Source organism: Pinus tabuliformis, chromosome 9 (assembly GCF_031772625.1).
Source record: "Pinus tabuliformis cultivar Carrire ecotype Pingquan chromosome 9, CPIR1, whole genome shotgun sequence".
Classification (NCBI taxonomy): domain Eukaryota; kingdom Viridiplantae; phylum Streptophyta; class Pinopsida; order Pinales; family Pinaceae; genus Pinus; species Pinus tabuliformis.
This window is the reverse complement of record NC_142307.1, coordinates 707,911,023-707,930,747: the sequence shown is the minus strand read 5'-3', so window position 1 is coordinate 707,930,747 and position 19,725 is coordinate 707,911,023. Positions and strand designations below refer to the sequence as shown.

Sequence of the window (19,725 nt, the reverse complement as noted above, 5' to 3'; positions counted from 1 at the left end):
TGTCATGGTCATAGGTCTTGGATATCTCACTTTGATCTGATTCTATAAGAAGCGAATTTTATGGGTTTCCCCCCTTGTGGGGCTTTTTCCCTAGCTTGGAGCCTATATCTAGTGTTCTTTGTTTCTTGTGATCTTCATGTTTTGTACGTTTGGTAATTGTTTGATTAAGAAAACATAATAAACATTAAGAAGAAGGCAACAACATTTACAAGCAATTATCAAAGAAGATAAATCTACCTTAAAATGTAGTTAACATGATTTCTCAATAGAAACAAACTTTTCCTCAAAACAATATGTCATGATATAGGATAATTTGAAGCAATGTGACATGTCGCCACCAAAGGCATTTTAGGTGCAATAAACACTATGTCGTGATGAAAGAAAGTTTAAGTAAGTGCAATGTGTCGCATGGAAAGAAACTTTGACATGATGCAATTTGTTGTGATGAAGGAAAAATTGGAGCAATGCATTATGTTGCAAGAAAAGTTTTGAAAAGTTCGATGTGCCACACAAAAATGTATGTTTCTATACTATAACATATTGTGACAAAGGAAAGTTGGAGTGATGCAATATGTAATAAGTTAAGGCATTTTAGGCGTGATATGCACTATGTTGCAATGAAGGGAAATTTGAGAAAGTTCAATGTGTCACATGGAAAGAATCTTTGACACGATGCGATATGTTGCAGGTAAAGGTGTTTTACGTGCAATATGTGCTATAGTGATGATGAAAATTTTGAGAAAGTATGATGTGTCACATATAAGGAAACTTTAACGTGATGTGATATGTTGCCACAAATGAAATTTTGGACTAATGTGGTATGTTACAACCAACAAATTTATGTTTGATATAGTGAAAACAAGCAAGATGAAAACATATTTTTCAAGTAATGCGATATGGTGCAATGCATTATGTCACAAAGATAAAAAGTTTAAGGATATGTGAAATATTGTGAGAGAATAAAATTTTACACTCTATAATATGTGGTAACAAAGAAGATTTTAAATTGATGTGATATGTCATGGCCAAAAACATTTTAAGTGGGCTACACACCATTGTCTTTTTATGCCCCTTATTTTAAGTGGGCTACACACCATTGTCTTTTTATGCCCCTTACTTTAAGTGGGCTACACACCATTGTCTTTTTTTGCGCCTTCTAAAAATATGCTGTCCTTAATATATCCTATGGACCAACAACTTTGCTGCAATGCATTATGTCCTAAATATAGAAAGTTTGAGAGGATGAGATATATCACTAGAGATTTTTTTAGAAAATTTCCTTTTGTTATGATGCAGGAAACTTTTTTACCACGATATAACATTTCACACTTAAAATTAGTTTGGTCACGAGGAGTAACAATATGTCAAAATTCCCAATTTTTCCTTTACACATTTACGACGTTCTTAATTTACTGACATGGAGTTACTGAAATGAGGTATAGGAGCTTTTTTTAAGTCTCGACTACGGAAGGGAAGGGAGCAATCCCCTATTTACCGAAACCCTAGACGCAGCGGAGTGCGTTCGAGGTTGATGTTAACTTTCATTTGTAAAAGAAATCATTGCATGAAAGTGGTTAACTAACTCTAGTTACCTAAACCATAGGCGGAGCGCAGTTCGTTTTAGGGTTTTGCTATATGACTAGGGTTTCATAATTAAGCCCATTTTCCGCATGTTATAGAGGAACAAAGGGGGACCTGAACTTCTCATTGATTGTGCGTGCACTTGTGGAGTGAAGAGAAGAGAGTAGCGGAAGCAAGAAGGCGAGGATGAAGGTTGTGGCGGCCTACTTGCTTGCTGTACTGGGTGGCAACACCAGTCCCAGTGCAGAGGACATCAAATCTATTCTCGGCTCAGGTGCCAATTTCTCTCTTTTTTCCTGGTCGTCTAATTGTTACATGTTCTGTTTTAATTCCTCTTAAGGATCTGTGGGGCTTCTGTGATTGTAATGCGGTTAGGCTTACTACATTTAGACTGCAGACAAAAGGTGTTCGTAAAGGGTTTCTGCATCCATACTTCGATCTCAGGGTCTCAATGGTTTCTGCGTCTAGACTGTGAATCCTAAAGTCTGAACAATTTCCTCCGTCCAGAGTGCCAGTTTTAGCGTTTTAAGGCCTTCCGCCTTTAGATTAAGGATCGCAGGATTCTAAGGGTTTCTGCGTTTAGACTGCTGACTTTAGGGTTAGAAGGTTTTCCTCATTTATGGCGTTGATGTTATGCTTCTGAGGTTTTCCACGTTTAGTCTGCTGATCTGTTGGACTTTAGAGGTTTCGGCATGTAAGGTGCTGATCGTAGTATTTTGGGCTTTTTCCCATTCAGACTGCTGACCTTAGGGTTTTAAGTGTTTGGCAGTTGGAGCCGATGCCGATGACGATAAACTAGATTTCCTGTTAAGTCAGCTCGAAGGCAAAGACATAACAGAAGTGATCGCATCCGGGAGGGAGAAATTTGCTGCGGTACCCTCAGGTGGAGGAGTGGCCGTAGCGGTTTCTGGCGGCGGCGGTGGCGGAGCTCCTGCCGCAGCAGCAGCCGAGCCAGAGGCCAAGAAAGAAGAAAAAGTCGAAGAAAAGGAGGAATCTGATGAGGTAATGGCGCACATAAGTTTTTACAACATTTTACTAATGTTATTTCCTTGGATTTCCGGGTTGATGTTTCTGCATCTTTCACTGAGGTTTAAGCGGTTTTGGTTTTAAATATTTATTTTTGTTCTCGGTTTGCAGGATATGGGTTTCAGTTTGTTTGATTAAGGTGGTGGAGCGGTATCACTCAAGATGGTACCAATATTTTGTTGTAGGATGAATTTTAGTTTGGTTAATTTATTTCCTTTGGTAGGTAATACAAAATTTGTAAGCATTATGCCCCCGTAACTGAGATATATTCATGGCGCACATCGGCAATGAAAAGGAAGACAGTTTTAATTGAATGATATTCAATCACATTTTTGAGTATATGAAATTCGTTCTTCAATGAGGATTGGTTTAGTTTGAAATGAATGGCGTGGAAATGAATCTTGCTGTGAATTTAATTTGTTTGATCACATTTTGTAGTTCTGATTGTGTAATGTTATTTTTAGAGAAACCTTAAGGGCGAAATTTTAATAGCCCCATAATAATGGAATTCTGTTTTTCTCATCACAATTAGGTCATTAACATTTGTTTTCTTTATAGGCTTATATTTGTGGTTTTATTGAATCAATGTCCCTGATTTTAAACTGGTTTTAATACTTCTTCATATACTCACATGCACCCATTCTTGATCTGTATTTCATTATCAACATTTGAATCAGAAGCAGCTTTGACGGACTCTGGATTTCTTCATCACATCCCTTGTTCAAAGTCCGAAGAGCTTCCTGATTCTCTCAATTATTTATTTATGTAGCTCAACTTTTAATGTGTTTTATAGATATAACTATTCGTTATAACTCCTCCCTTTTATGGCACGTCTATTCCAATGGACCTTAATAGTTGCATCGTGATATCTAACTTTTTATAATCAGAATAAAAAGTTACATAGTATATGCCGAAGCATTCTGTTTGCTGTATGATTTGATAATCATAGAGCTCTGTTTGCTCTATGATTTGATAATCATAGAGCTCTACAAGAAGAGACTTCCCTTCCTGTCCAAAACTGAGAGAAAGTGGTACCCCTGATCTGAAACCGTGAGCCTCCTCATATTGAGGAAAACAGCTCCTGTCTCAAGGTCAGTCATAGCAAAATATGCATTTTCCATATACTGAAGGTCTCCATAGAAAAGTAAAATCAGTGCATCTATTTCCCGGGTCTCCTCCCCGAGGAAAACAACCCAAACAGAAAATAGATACAAATGTCATGCAAAATTGAAAACAGTTTGTTAAATAAACCATAACAGCTGTAAACAAAACCAAGGAACAGGGTTTGTGTAGCCTGAAGAGTCACAAAAAGTAGACAGACTAAGAGTAAGGAGGCTGATCCGAAACATGGATTCCTGGTTCTCCTCCACCATTCTCCAACGGCCCATATCTTGTTGCAGACCCTCTTTAGAAGGCCTGTCTGCTGTATCATTGTGTTCCCTGTAGATGTGGCATAGAGAGAAAACATTAAAGGAAAGCTTTAACTGCTGAATCTCTTCTAATAAAGGTATCAAGATATAATTTTGACATCTACTTTGCCCATTGGACCTTTTTATAACATTCAAAGAATCCCCAAAAATCTGAACTGTGAAGATGTTCCTGTGGATAAGCCAGCATAAAAGCAGTTTTAGAGCAGACAGTTCTGCGAAATTATTTGAGCCAGTGCCTAATCCCACAGAGGCTTTTAGGTTCTGGTTTTCATTTAAGTGTATGACCAACCCTGCTCCTGCTCTATTGTTCTGGGATGCCCCGTCAAAAAATGCCCAGGGTATACCTTCCTTAATTTGTTCCTCTCTGACCTGTCTGGGAGTCCTCTCCTCTTCTGATTTGGGAATGTTTGTGTAAATAGAAGTACATTGTATAGCAATAGTCTCGAAAGGGGTATCCTTATCCAAGAAGATGCTCCTGTTCCTGGCTATCCAGATGCCCCATGTGATAATGGGAGGTAAATTCTGCAAAGTCCCCTTTGGATATAGGTGCCACCATTTATACCAGACATCAGAGAAAATTTCCCCTTCCCGGACTACATTCTTTTGGATGAGCTTCCCAACCTCCAACCACACTTTTTTAACAATAGGACAATCTATAAAGAGATGCCTTATTGTTTCAGATTCATTTTTGCATAGTGAACATCTCCCCGGTCCTGACTTATATCTGGATTGAAGGATGTCCCATGTAGGGACCTTTTGCTTGAGAATGCACCAGAAAAAAGTCTGGCTTTTGCAGGGCATTTTAACTTCCATAAAAGCTTGGCCCACCATTCCGGATCCCCCCAACCTTTCTTTGACATAAGGAATTTATACCCGAATTTTGGAGAATAGGATCCAGATTCTGCATGGGCCCACACCATTTGATCCGGTCTGTCTTTCTTGCATCTTGATTTGTGAGAAACTATAATTTTATATCTCACTCAAAATCAAGCAGACTTAATAGTTTTCAGGATTTCAGGATGTGGGGGACTGCAATGTTTCCATTTGATCTTGTCATGTGTAAGGGTATGATTGGCATTTGATCAACTTTTATGGCATGTCTCTTCCAGTGAACCTTATAGTTGCATTGTGAATTGTGAGAGTGGTTTTGACTTCATTGGATTTCATATGTGGAGAAACTAGAATTTTATATCTCACTCAAAATCCATCAGACTTCATAGTTTTCAGGATTTCAGTGCAATGTTTCTATTTGATTCCCTTGTGTGAGGGTATGGGATTGCATTTGATCAAGAGCGTGAAGCCCTTTATGTACTTTGATGTTGGTGGTATTGATTGTTGATTTTTTTGATGTTCATGTATGTTGATGTTGGTGGTATTGATTGTTGAATTCCTCTACCATGTTCTTAACAAAAACGTACCCATCACTCAAAGAAAAATATTTGGTTAGGCATGCTAAGCTTTTTCTACCATATTATAAAGTTGAGGAGATGAACCCTTTACTCAAACATAAATCATTGGTTAAGCATGTTAAATTTCTACCATATTACAAGATTGAGCAATCCAAGTCTGAAGACTTTGAGGTAGATGATGATTATGTAGCTCTTGTTGATTATCCCATTTCCAGTAGTGGTAAATCAGTGATGAGTTTGATGAGTGATCATGTTGATCGGTGATTTGTAGTAGGCCAGTGGCCCAATAACTTGTAGGTGATATGTATTGCACTTGGTGCCATTTTGATACACTTGCCTTTACATGTTATATAGATGAGCAAGCTTTGCATATTTTGTCTCTATTTGTTTAAAGTCACTATTCTAATTCTTATATATATGTATATATATTCCATTAAAAATTAATCATTTCATGTTTTTTTTAAAGACTGGTTCATTGAGATCTGACCAGTCTGGTTTTCCTGGCTCTGGTTCAAAAATCAGTTTGATAGGTGGATTGGGTTGGTCACCAGTTATGGTTTTTAAAACTATGGGCTCGACACATTATATGCTACAAAAGTGTCAAGGTGCCTGTTAATGCTACACTGCGTTATCTCAGCTTTCTGTGTGATTTGGAGGATGGGGATATTCGTGTAATATATCAAGCTCAACACTGTGACCTCTGAAACAATCCATAGACTAAGAATGATTTTCCGTAGGATGAGAAACATTTGAAAAGAATGCTTGTAGTGTTAATATTTTAATTTTTCCTAGCTTTATGGCAGAAAGAGTGTATTTGCTTTAGCAGTACAAATTTCTGAAGTGACTGCCTGAGAACCAAAGTTGTCATTATATTTTTTTCCCTATGAATGAGAAAATATTTTGTGGGCCTTCAAGGAGATTGGATTACAATCAGTTCTGTATTGGAGGAGCTTATATACATTTTTTTTATACAAAGAACACACGTACATTTATGTATTGCAGGTTTTTCGTTTACCAATATTGGAAATATGGCAGATATATATTATTGCAGGTTCTGTACTAACCTAGGTTTGATACATTATATGCTACAAAATTGTGAAGGTACTCGTTAATGCTATACCGGGTATCTCAGATTTCTTTGTGATTTGGAGGATGGGGATACTCTGGTGTAATATATCAAACTCAACGTTCTGACATCTGAAATAGTCTAGAAGACTTTGAATGATTTTGTGTAGGACGGGAAATGTTTGAAAAACTTGCTTGTAGTGTTAATATTTTATTTTTTCCTAGGCTTTATGGCAGAAGGAGTGTATTTGCTTTAGTAGTACAAATTTCTAAATTGACTGCTTAAACACATTAACTGTCATTATATTTTTTTCACTATGAATGAGAAAATATTTTAACCTTGAAGGAAGCTTGGATTCTAACCAGTTATGTATTTGAGAAGCTTATATATATATATAATATTTTTTAATACTAAGAACATGCATGCATATATATTGCAGGTTTTCGTTTACTAATATTAGAACTATGGCACCTGGATAACAAGTTGAGCAAGCACATTTGATAAAAAACAAATTGTTAGTCCAATTCCTTCAAAAAATTAATACCCTTAGGAAATGGAATAAACGTGTTAGGGAGATATGAATCGCAACTTCAGACTTGGAAACCGTCTCGTATCATGACTTGAAAAGTGCGAGGTCATGTCACATGGTTCTAAGAAGGTTACACTCGGGGAAAATTTCAAATTCCATGAGCTCAAGCAATATTGTGTTGCCTTCTTCTTTAAAGCTAAGCCTATGTACTCTGTTTGTGATTTCCATTGCACTAATTTAGGCTAGTCAAGGAAAATTGCCACTGTACATCCATTCCAGTACCCAAAGAGTGGACATGTCATTACCGATTGTTTCCTATATACGCACAGCTTGAGTAGGCTTATTGTTAAGAATGTGTTTCCTTCTTCGAGGCCTTGGCCTATTGTGAGTGTCTCTGGATATCTTGCCCCTTGCCAAGTCAAGTCACAAGTTCCTGCTAGTACTGGCTTGCAGGTTGTTGGTACTAGCTACACAATTTTTTGTTATAAAAATGTTTCTTTTATAGGTACAGCTTGCAGTGTCATTTTATTGGGTGGTTTTAGTGTATCATTTTTGCCTCTTGCTGTCAAAATGTTCTGGTGTATTTTCATCACACTCTCTGCCCATTAGGTTGTCCAACACTCCTTTTCATATTCCTATCTTTATTTTATTATATTTAAGGTCTATCCCATTTTTCTCATCAATGCCAAGCCGTTGCAGCTTATTACATATCGATATAACAACCTAGTGATTATTCGGTTACCTTTGTACAAGACAAGGATTCTTGCTTGCTATATGCTTGTCCACTCACATCTGTTGGATTGTGTGGGTTCTGTTTTGAGATGGGGCTTGAGCTGTTCTTTGCCATCAGATTGCGTTGTCCTGACGGTCTATGTGAGCCTGTCAATGTGCCTTTATTTCTGATCTTGCAGGTCCAAGTCAGGCATTGAGTCCAGTTTGTTTCTTCCGGATCTAATGTACATTCTAGATCTGGCTAGGGGAACTCACGGAGAACCTGAGGTCAGAAGTAAAATGAATCCTAAGAACCTTGCTGATCCTCCTTACCCTTCAAGGAGAATGCCCTTTATCAAGAAAAGGAATGAAGAAATATTAGCATCCGGCAAGAACAAAGAATGGCACTTGACCTTTTAGTTAGTAGATTACAATAGCAAAGTCTATGTTTAACGCAGCAAGCTTACAAAAAAATTAATAGTATGAGTAGTGCTAGGTTTTTCATTTAGTTTCTTATGGCTAGCCTATTATTTACTGTAAAAACAGTTTTCGTTTGACATTCATGACATTTATTGGACTATGTTATTGTCAGTTAAAGCTTCATCTGTGTCAAGAATTACCAAAACAATTTACATACTTGCAACAATTGACATACATGGCATTTATTGGGCTATGTTATTGTCAGTTAAAACTTCCTTTGTCAAGAATTACTAGGGGGTTGTGATGTTGAGGTCAAATGGTGCCACTAGAGGAGATTATGCTGAGTTGGCTGAAGGTGTTGAAGGGGCTGCAGACATGGAAGGACGAGACTCTTTTAGCTTCATTTCCTTTATTTGCCTTCTCTAACGGTGTATTTTGTCTGCCTGCTTACGTACATCCGGTGTTGCACCATAATCTCTGTGGTGGGCATGAGCGTTGTTGCTAGGTGGATTGTGCAGGTACCGAATGAAAAACTTTCATGTCTTGTGTTGTTGTCTGCCTTTTCTTACCTCCATGTGATGCTATTCCTTTGGTTTGGTTGTCTGTAACGCTGTCCCTTGTCCGCTGTCCAAAGCCAAATTTGACTGGATTACGAGTATGCAGTGTTGAGTTTACTTTGATTACCAAACAACAACACAGAATTGCCACATAAATAAATTGGGAATGGATCTAAGTGAGGACCCTTGGGCCAAACTTGATTTACTACTCCTATCAAATCATGCATACTAGAGCATATCTTCCTTGCTCATAGAGCTCACAAAATGCCCATCTTCGAGTCAACTCTCCCTTTGTGTTCAGACATTGAGTGTACTGTCCCATGCCATCCAGATAGGTGAAGGTTGGTGCATACACACATGAACCGTTGAAACCCAATGAACTTCCTGATTGTATGATGAGTTCTTCCTTGCTCTTAGAGCTGAGCTCACAAAATTTCCATCCTTGAGTTAATTCCTTTTGAGCTCACAAAATTTCCATCCTCGAGTTAACTCTCGTTTTGTGTTCAAACTTTGAGTGTAATGCCCCATACAATCCACACGGGGAAAGGGTGGTGTCTCAACAATGTATTTAATGCCATTAGGGAGGGCACACACCCGCATTTGAATTGTTACCAATATTAACATTTTGCACATCTAATGAGCTACATGTGGCTTGCTACATGTGGCTTGCTTCCTTGGCTCATGGGATCATGTGGGTTTGAGAGGAATTGCTCACCCACAAGTTTCCAAGGCGTTGCCTAGTGGCCTGATTTGCTAAAGCGTTTGCGGTGGTTTTTAGTGCACAAAGAACATAGATGGTTTTGAACTTTGGGGTTGTGCCTAAAATAAGATTGATCCTATTGTGAGTAAGTTGAACTTCAAGTTTGATGAATTCGTAAGTTTAGGTGCATGAAAAATATTGTTTGAATCCCTGTTATAATTAGTTTGTGCATTGGAAGATTTTAGTTAGCTTCATTCCTTGTCACAAGTGTACACTTTGTGTGGTTATTTGAGCCTGTGCGTAGGCTTTAGGAGTATGACAATTCAATTTTTGTTGCATGGCTTAAAATGATCTCCCCAACACCCCCATCCCGTTGCACTTGTCACCCTTGGGTTTTGTTTGGAAGTACCATTAAAACAATGGATATAAGAACCCTATTTTGTTTTGTTAACCATTCTTGAAACCTTACACTTGATAATGATAATTGTGAATAATTAATTTTTAATATATTATTTTATTTTGTTAACCACTCTTGAAACCTTCCACTTGATAATGATAATTGTGAATAATTAATTTGAGGCAGAGAGGAGATTTGAATTTATTGTTGAATTGGGCCATCCATTTGGCTCCCATTACGATGAATATGAGGTTTGAGAGATTTGAATCCGTTGTTATGAATACGAGGCTTGAGAGATTTGAACCCGTTGTTATGAATACGAGGCTTGAGAGATTTGAAACCGCCGTTATGAATACGACGCTGGAGAGATTTTTATCCGTTGTTATGAATATGGTTTGCAAGCATAGGCTTGGCTCTTTTTGTGACCACTTTGGGATGGTTTGGATGTTTTTAAACATTGCCTTGTTTCATGCTAACTAGGTGATCCAATACACATTTTGTGAGAGCCATCGACAACCTTCTTAGTAAAATTTTACGTTTGATTGAACCTATGTAATGTTGACGCCATGCCATAATTAGATTGGTCTTAGGCCATTGAATATGGTGCCTCATCCCTTGTAATGCTTGCTTTCAAACCTTTCTGGTTTATTCACATTTTATGAAAAAGTTGTAATGCTTGCTTTCAAACCTTTCTGGTTTATTCACATTTTATGAAAAAGTTGTAATGCTTGCTTTCAAACCTTTCTGGTTTATTCACATTTTATGAAAAAGTGTAGAATATTCTCATTGGCTATTGGGCAAAGAGAAAACCCTCTTTGGTGGATTCACATTTTGTGAAAATGTGTAGAATATTCTTATTGGCTTCTGGGTAAAGAGCACACTTGGAGGCTCATTGTATCTCTCTTTTAGACATTATGCATGGTGAAGATTTATTTGTGTGCTCATGCCCAGTAATAGAGTATTTATTTTGGGAAATCCATCCAAGTGTTCTATAAGCCAAGTGTTCTATAAGAGAACATATCTTTGGATGGAGGGGAGGGGTAAGGGTTAGATGGGCTTCAAGAAGATTTGATATTTATATAGTTAAACTAGGATATATGTGCTAAGTTGACCCTCAACTTCTAGCATCTTCTTCGGATAGAGTTACGAGCACACCCTTGCAAAGAATATAGAAGTGTAGGGATAAGGTGTTTAAAATGTGGGGGAATAGGGGTAAGGGTTGGATGGGCTTTAAGAAGATTTGATATTCATATCCTAGTTTAACTATGTACCGAGTTGACCCTCAACTTCTAGCATCTTCTTTAGATAGAGTTATGAGCACACCCTTTCAAAGAATATAGAAGTGTAGGAATAAGGTGTTTAGGATGTGGGGGAATGAGGATATAATCCAACCTTTCGATGAATTGTTTGACGACCAGTTGGATATGTTGAAAAGTGTATGTTTACCGTCCTTGAAAACTAGGACTTGAGTGGTTGAAGGGTTGGATTATTTTTGAGGGGGATTGCCTAAGATATTATCTTGCCAAAAATTCACCTGCTTGCAGTTACTAGGGATCTACTAAAGGTTAGATTGTATGAGAGGGATGTCTATTGAAATCAATCTCCATATTTTGTGATTTGCATTTCATAGATGGGAGTTGGTTTACTTAGTGATTACTATCACTTGAAGGATATTTTTCGAGGAAGACTTGTTTCCACTAGTGGTTATTATTTGTAATTAGACACTGTAACATTTTTTCCTTTAAATGCAAGGCTCATCATTGTTGGATCTTTCACAACTAGGTCATCATGGGTTACAAGGGTCTTTACAATAGCTTGATTTATGAGGTGCTATCTTTGTGTTGGACTTGCCCCGTTGCCATAGGAACTTTTTGAGTTCTTGAGCTATATTTGATGGACTCCCATTGGGATCAAGATTGCTTAGGTGCTATTTTTGTGTTGGATTTGCCCCCTTGCTATAGGAACTTTTTGAATTCTTGAGCTATTTTGATGGACTCCCATTGGGATCAAGATTGCTGAAAATTGAAATAATGGGAGGGTGGATAACACAACGTTGGCGAGGACCAAGAGGCTTATTGGGTTTGGTGATTGAGCTCCCTATTTGGCAATTTTTGCTTTAAACTTATCGACATTGGTTGCTAAGAGGGGTGGACAAGGGCTTAAGACTTGTGGGGATGTCTAGGTATTAGAGGGATGGGCATTCTTCTTGAATTGGGATTCATAGTATGAATGAATTGCTCCTTGTTGAACATTGTTGCTATTCCGCATGATCAAGAGGCTTATCCTCTTATTTATCAAGTGCACTGGAGGATAGAATCTCATTAAATTTGGAGGTTATAATTGTAGAGACACCTCACGTTAGAAGTGTTTCATTTGCAAATTGTGTTGGGGTTGATATTCTTGATTTTGACAATTGGAAGGCTTGGGAGGGAAAGAAAACCACTGACATACCAATGACCAACGAAGACATCGAAGGTGCATTGATGCAAGTTGAGATCTAGTCTTTGAATTTGGGGTTGAGGTTGGATAAAAAAGGATTGCAAAAATCAAGTTGTGCTAGACTTGATCAAATGTGTTTGCCATGTTTGGTGTAATTATCTTTCCTTTCTCTCTATTTCTACTTTAATGATTTGCCTCTTGGACAAGAATGATGTTGTCCATGATCTGTTGATTTGGGATGAATCCTCCATTTTTTGTAATTAGTTTTTGGACGAGGAGTTTTTTCCTTCTTGAAATGGTTTTGGAGATGATCTTGTATGAAACATTATAGAGCGAGATGGGGCAACATTTGTTGAAAGTGGAAAGGTTTGTTTTTTTTTTGGGATGACTGCCATGAACGTAGAATTTACTCCACCTCCTACCCTTTAGAATTTGTGAATGTATGAGATCATTTTGATTAGGTTGAATTTGATAATATTCCAACAAGCCTTGTAAAAATGGGTTGAAAACACATCTCGACCAAGAGCCTCATCAAGATCAACTCATCAAGATCAACTGATACCAAAGGGGCATCACTCACTGAACTTCTAACATATTGTGTGCGTTCATGGCATACTAAATAATACCCTTAATTTGACTGTCACTCACTGAACTTCTAACATATTGTGTGCGTTCATGGCATACTAAATAATACCCTTAATTTGACTACATATTGGATAATATTTCTAAAATCACATTATTTAACCCCTTCCCAATACATACCCAATAGACCTTCCCAATTTAGAAAAACCCTATTTTCACTAGGGATTGTAGGTATCTATTTTTCATTAACATTTTGTATACTCTCTTATATTTTTCCATTAACTTTGAGCTTCATTTTTTATGCCTGCCAATATAAAAGCCCTTTACCCCTATTATATGATCAATATATTATATCATTTTTTCTTCAATATATATACCCTAATATGAATGCACGTGTTATGGTATTGTTCCTTAGTGAAACATTCATCACTGATATTTAGCACCTTCCATACTCGAGCTGTGATATGGTGCATTTTCATTCAGTGTCCTCCTGACTCACTACTTGGGGTATATGCTCTGGCATTTTCTCTTTGGTATACTAATCTTCAACATGTTTCTTTGTATGACGAGTCGCTCCTTCAAGCTAGTCATATGTATTTAGTGTCTCGCCCTCAACCGTGGTTATTGATTTTACATTATTCCTCCAAATGCACCAATTAGCTTGTTCAAGGAAGAAAACAAGTGTTTCTATCTCTCGCGGTTTTAACCACAAAGTCCTAGATTTACGCTGTTATATATATATATATATATTTAAATTTGTATATGTTTTATCATTTTCTAGAGTCCACTGTAGATTTTGAAATGCTTCTTTCTTCTCCATGAGAGTGCTTCATGTTGCTGATCATTGTTCCATCTTCCTTTGGAGTTCCTCTAAATCTTGCTTGAGAGGAGAAATAGAGCATTTCTTCGCTCTTGATTTTCATTTATCCCATTCTTTTTGGGTCTCCTTGACCTCTTTTTATCTTCTCTTTCCCAAATGAAGATTAGGGAGCCTTCAATCCACTCGTTCCATTTATTGAATACTATACTTACGAATTCAAGGTCTTGGGTCCAAATGCGATTATATATGAAGGGAAGAGGCCAAAGTACTCTGTAGGGGAATAGGTAAAGGCTATTATTAGCTAGTGATATGAGATTTCCAAAACAAGAATTTGATACAAAGTAGTAACATTGTCATCCAAGGGTGTGCTGTGGACTTAAAAATGATCTAGATTTGCCATAATGTGTCTACACCTAAGGCAATTGTTAGACAAAGTGTATTTTCATTTGATTGGGTTTGGGTCAATTTGGTCAAGGGAGGATGTAAGATCTTCCATTTTCTCTTTAAAATGATCTTTGATCTTGGATGCCCCTTTTCTCTCCTCGGCTCGAACAATGATATTGAAATCTCTTTGAAATCTCTTGTGAAGATACTGTTGGCATCTCACTCTATCTTTTAAGTTTAGAAGTGAGGTATTGGATGCCCCTTCTTCTCCCATGATTGAATAATGGTATTGGAATCTCTAATGAAGATGGCTTCACACTCTGTCTTTTAAGTTTAAAATTCAGGTATGGCATACCATTTTATTTGAGTATGTATTAGGCATTTGATATTAATGAAGTTGTAGATTTTACTATAGGAAATGTGAAGAAGACTTGTGCTAGCTAATTAGTGGCGAGTTCTTGGATAAGTTGAAAGTGGTTCAAGAACCAAATTGTGCATATGCCTTTGGAAGCCCCTCTTGAGCTTATCGTTTTCATTGAGCTTCTTTTCCATGCTATTTTGCTTTGTTGGAGGATGACATCTTCCTCCAACTTCGTTGCATTGAGCAGAATAATTTGGCGATTTTCCATTTGCATTAGGTTTCTAATTGATGTATTTTTCATCCCTTCCCAGACCTTTGCAATTCCGGGAGATGACCTTCATCATTCACAGTTTGCTTTGGAGGCTCCCCCACTGGAGGAATAATGAATGCCACTATGATTTTTCATACTTCTAGTTTTTCTATTGTATAAGCCCTGTAATGGTATGTTATGTTCCTATTCCTTTGCTGTTGTATTCCTATTCATTTATCTCCGTCTCCATGTTCATGTTGGAAAATAATTAACGAAGCAATGAAATACAAAAATATTGCAGAAACACAAATATAGAAACACATAAAACAATAGAAACAGAGATATAGGTGGTTCAATCAATTTGGGCTACGTCCATGGAGAAATAACCAGTGCTTCTTTTATATTATCCGACGAAATGAAGAGATACAACCTACAACAAATCCGTTGTAGTTTCCTCTTCGTTCTCACACAAGTCTCTTTTTTTATTTGCTCAAAATCATAAATCCTAGTCGTAATACAATTCCCTCATATAAACTGAGGATTGCCTTCTAGGGCAAAAAACCCTAAATTAACATAACTTCTACTGTTAAATCATTTGTGTAATGAACGAACTAGATTGATTACGAAATTACAATATTTTACAAGGCAATTTTCATCTATTTTAAGCTTTGCAGGTGTTTCCCCTAAACCCCGCACCCCTTTGCATGGAGGGGTGTATAGTATTGATAGGGTATACACCCCACTGAAATAAGACCTCTGAATCAGAAAGATAATTATGCTCCACCCTTGATAGTTCTTTCCCTTTATCCTTGTTGGGTTTCCTTCTTGTTTTCTTTGTTGTCTTGCTTACCACTAAGTCCTTGATTGCCTCTTCCTCTTGTTGTTATTCACCCATTGGTTTTGATTTGGGGAAGACTAAACCTAAGCAAAAGGGGGGGAATATAGGAGTCTCCTCCAAAACCGGGAATCCCCATATTCTTAGATAGAGAGGTACTTGCTACTTGGGACGGAGAATAAATGACCTCCACTGAATGGGAAAGAACATCTTTCAATGGAAGCATCTTGTCCTTTTCTTTGTCTTGAACTTTGGCTTCAATATTTCCAGAGTTACACATTTGGGATAAAGCTACACATCTATTACCTTGAGGGTTTCACATACTTGTTTTACTTTTTGATTGAGCGTTTTGAGAGGGGTTTCTCTTGGAGGAAGAGAGGTTTGAAGGGGAAGAAGAGTTTGGAGGGGTTTGTTTAGAATGAATTCCTAGTGTAGGTATTGGAGTGTTTCCTTTAGGTTATTGCCATTGATCTCCCTATTCCACGTGCTTGTTTTATGAGGTTTCTTTCGAATGGTTCCTTCCAAAGTGATCATATTCGTGACATGTATTATACTAAAAAAAATATGGTTATAATCTGTAGGGTGGACAAAGTTATAGTTAACCAGCAAACACTGGATGGCTTTAGGAAGTCCCTTTTCCTATTTGAGTTCAATGCATACCCAAACACATGCAAACATTCTTTCTTTGGGCCCAACTCGATCTATGTGTTTTTCTAGAGTGTTGCTTATGTTCTTTAAGGTTTCTTCATTCCAACAATGGACGGGAAGATGGGGGAGCTTAACCCAAAGTGCAACCACTGAGTGGATGTCATTTTTCTGGGAAACCATTAGATTCCAATGATCCAAATAGAGTCCTTGGGCTCCTAGGAAGTATGGGTCTCGCTTCAAAAAACTAAATCCAAAGCTTTTGCCACAAGGATAAGGAGAGCTTACCTTTGCTTGGTGGATGCCAATTCTTGTCTACGAAGACTGCGAAAGTACGTGGGGAGGGATAATTTTCTATTAATTGTTTGATTAGTTGACAATCAACTAGTTATAGTGCCATGGCGTGGGATTGTGACACATGTATAAGAACTTTGAGAATATATATTTCATTTTTTTTTTTTTTTTTGATTATAATAGGTTGTTTTTTTAAAGTAAAATTTTAATTTTATTTACAAGATACAAGTGTCAACTCTAGGTTGAGCGTGGAAGGAATGACACATCTCCCTCATGCTAGGTTATAGAATGTGCATATCCATGCAGTTAACAATTCAATTATATTATTAATGGTAACATATTATTTGTTAACAATTCAATTATGTTATTAATGGTAACATATTATTTGTTGACAATTCAATTATATTATTAATGGTAACATATTATTTGTTACTTATTATTGAGTTCCTTTATAATGATTATGAACTATATAATGTAAGTGTCAATAATTTAATTGGTATATATATATATATATATATATTTATATGAAAAAATAGTTATATTTCACTAAAGAGAGAATATACATATATCTTGTACACTTGTGAAAATTTAAAAATTCAAAATTATATTGAGGAATTCTGAGGTTTAAAATGAATCTTTAGGAAAATAATAAAATAATAGTTAAATTAATAAAATAAAAGTTATGAATTTTTGAAGTAAATAATTTTTTTTTTAAATTGTATTTTTGACTTAACTCTTTATAGCTTTACACAAATGCCAAGTATATATATATATATATATATATATATATATATTCCGCAATGGGTGTCTACACTTTACATTTGAGTTTTTTTTTTTGGAAAAACTTGGGTAGATCGATCTCAAAGAGAATTTTTTAAAGCCCGTCGGCCAGACTAGTAGGGCCTAAGCCCAAGGGCATCGAGGAGAATTCACTGTTTGACCTCCCGATCAACGAGGTATTTAACAACAGGGACTTGACCAATTGAACTTACATTTGGGGCTTACATTTGAGTAAACTTATAAAGATATAAGTTAGAAATATAAATAAATAAAGTAGTTTTTTTCCCCTCAAAATATTACCGTTGGAATAACATTATCCTTCTAGATTTTATTAGTTCTTTATATATATATATATATATGTTTATGTTTTGACACCCATTTTTGACCTCAAAATTCCGCTAATGATAAAATAAGACTAGATTGAATGACCAAACCAAAAACTAGACTCTCTTGACATTTTATCACATTTTTGACAATGAGAAATCCATCTCCCAATTTTCAAAATTATGGAGACATTTATAACTCATTGTCTTATTAAAAACAAAACACATTTGCTAGAACCATTGAGCATTGACCACAACAAGATAAAGTGTTTATAAAGACCACCAAATATTAACTAAACAATTTCCACACAGTTTAAAAATGGAACTTCATAGCCTTGATGTCTTGGCCATTCAAAAACTCATAAAAGGCTAAGTAGTGGTTGCAGAGCATCAAAGTTTCCTTTGACAACCATTCAACTTTCTGGTTTAAGTCCCTCTAGATACATGTAAATGATGTCCACTCCATATAATGGAGTTGTGAATTTATTGAGATTTATAATACATCATGGTTACATTTTGAAGTTATATTTAAGACATAATATAGTAATAAATGATATGGATAGATTGTTATCTTCCCCATCTAAGTCCAATCCTTGCATGTGACATGTTGACCTTATATTGAGTTTATTGTTGTAATGGCTTCCAAAGCCTCATTGTTGTATGGCCTCGAGTCCTAAAGAATATTTTATTATTTCCCAAAGGCTAGAGGGTGGGATGGTTTGTTAAATGGATCTTTTTATTATCATATTTATTACATTTTGTTTTTAGAGATTTAAAATTTATATATAAATTTGTTTTCTAGACACATCTTGTGTAAACATGAAGTTTGAATATATATATATATATATATATATACATCGTGACTAGAATAGTTTGGTAATACATAAATATGAATAAATTTTCATGGTCTATGTCTTCATAAATTTACATGTGATTTACTTTCTTTGAACCAGTATGGTTGGCATGTGACTATAGATAGATGGTAACCTCATGATAATTTGAAAAGAGCATTTTTATTAAAAATGATTCATGGTTATTTGGTTGAGTTTGCTTTGAGGACATTGCTTCTTGAAATGGAAAAATTAACTTGATAAACTTGAAACAAATAGTGTCACATTGAACAAGATATATTCTTGATGCATTAATATTTATTTTCCATGCTACCTAGTGTGAGCAATAAACATCATTGTTTATTTTCTAGCTTCACTTGGAGTGAGCTAAGAATGACTAAGTTGCTTGCCTAAAGAAAATTAATGCAACAAATTAACTTAATTCCCATTGAATAATTAATGACATTCATTATTGCAACTCTACTTAAAGTCATGGTGATCATGCACTATTGAGTATCATAATCAAGTTGTATCAATAATAAAGACTTATAGGTCTAACTATGAACATTAAAAAAGACACCACTGAATGCAAAGTAATATACAATCACATAGTATGCTAAACTAGTTGAGAACCTAAGGAAGTAAAGAAAAAACTCATTATTGACGCAAGATGTGGAAAAATTAAAACTTATCAAATTTAGAGAATAATAGTTTTTGGAAGGTTCATGTCAAATAAAGTTAAAATCGGAAGTAATGAGTATATAAGTTAAGATAGCAAGCAACTACCCTTGGAAGAAAATTATACCTAATATTAGAATGAGATGATGAAAAAATAAAAATAAAGATAACAATAATAAATTTTAGGTATGGGAGCAAAGATTTAAGTTGATTAGTAACATATATTTGATAAGTTATCTTATGAAGGGAGGGAAAAACATGAACTTGTAGAAGTACAAGTAATGATACTTTATTGTAGTCCTTATTGTTGAAGAATCTAGGGAGAATAGGATTGGTAAGATTCTTCTGGACTTGATAACAATTTGTGAAGGGCTGTTACAATTTATCTTAGCTTGATTTTTTTTTTTTTTGTTCCCATAGGAAAGAATTGAGCTGATCAACCCCGAAGGGGATCAAGCACCACGGCCTACTAGCTGAGCCTAACCCCAAGGGTGTCGAGGAGAATTGGCCCTGTGACCTCCTGATTGGCAGGGTACTTTAACAACGAGGATTCAACCGATTGAGCTAACCCTTGGGGCTTAGCTTGATCTTCTTATTATTAGAGAGTGTTTATTTCATCAAATTTCTACCAAAAATAGAGAGACAATAAGACAAGATGTTGGCATTCTTCCAGGGCCA

General features: G+C 36.1%; 1 protein-coding gene across 1 annotated transcript; it reads left to right on the top strand.

The window, feature by feature from the left end:
• The first annotated feature begins 1,660 nt into the window (after positions 1–1,660).
• On the top strand, positions 1,661–2,987 carry LOC149150656 (large ribosomal subunit protein P2-like). Its single transcript, XM_089438071.1, has 3 exons — positions 1,661–1,855; positions 2,351–2,583; positions 2,719–2,987. The coding sequence occupies exons 1-3, from the start codon at positions 1,768–1,770 to the stop codon at positions 2,743–2,745; spliced, it is 348 nt and encodes a 115-aa protein (XP_089294197.1). The 5' UTR covers positions 1,661–1,767; the 3' UTR covers positions 2,746–2,987.
• The last annotated feature ends 16,738 nt before the right edge of the window (positions 2,988–19,725 follow it).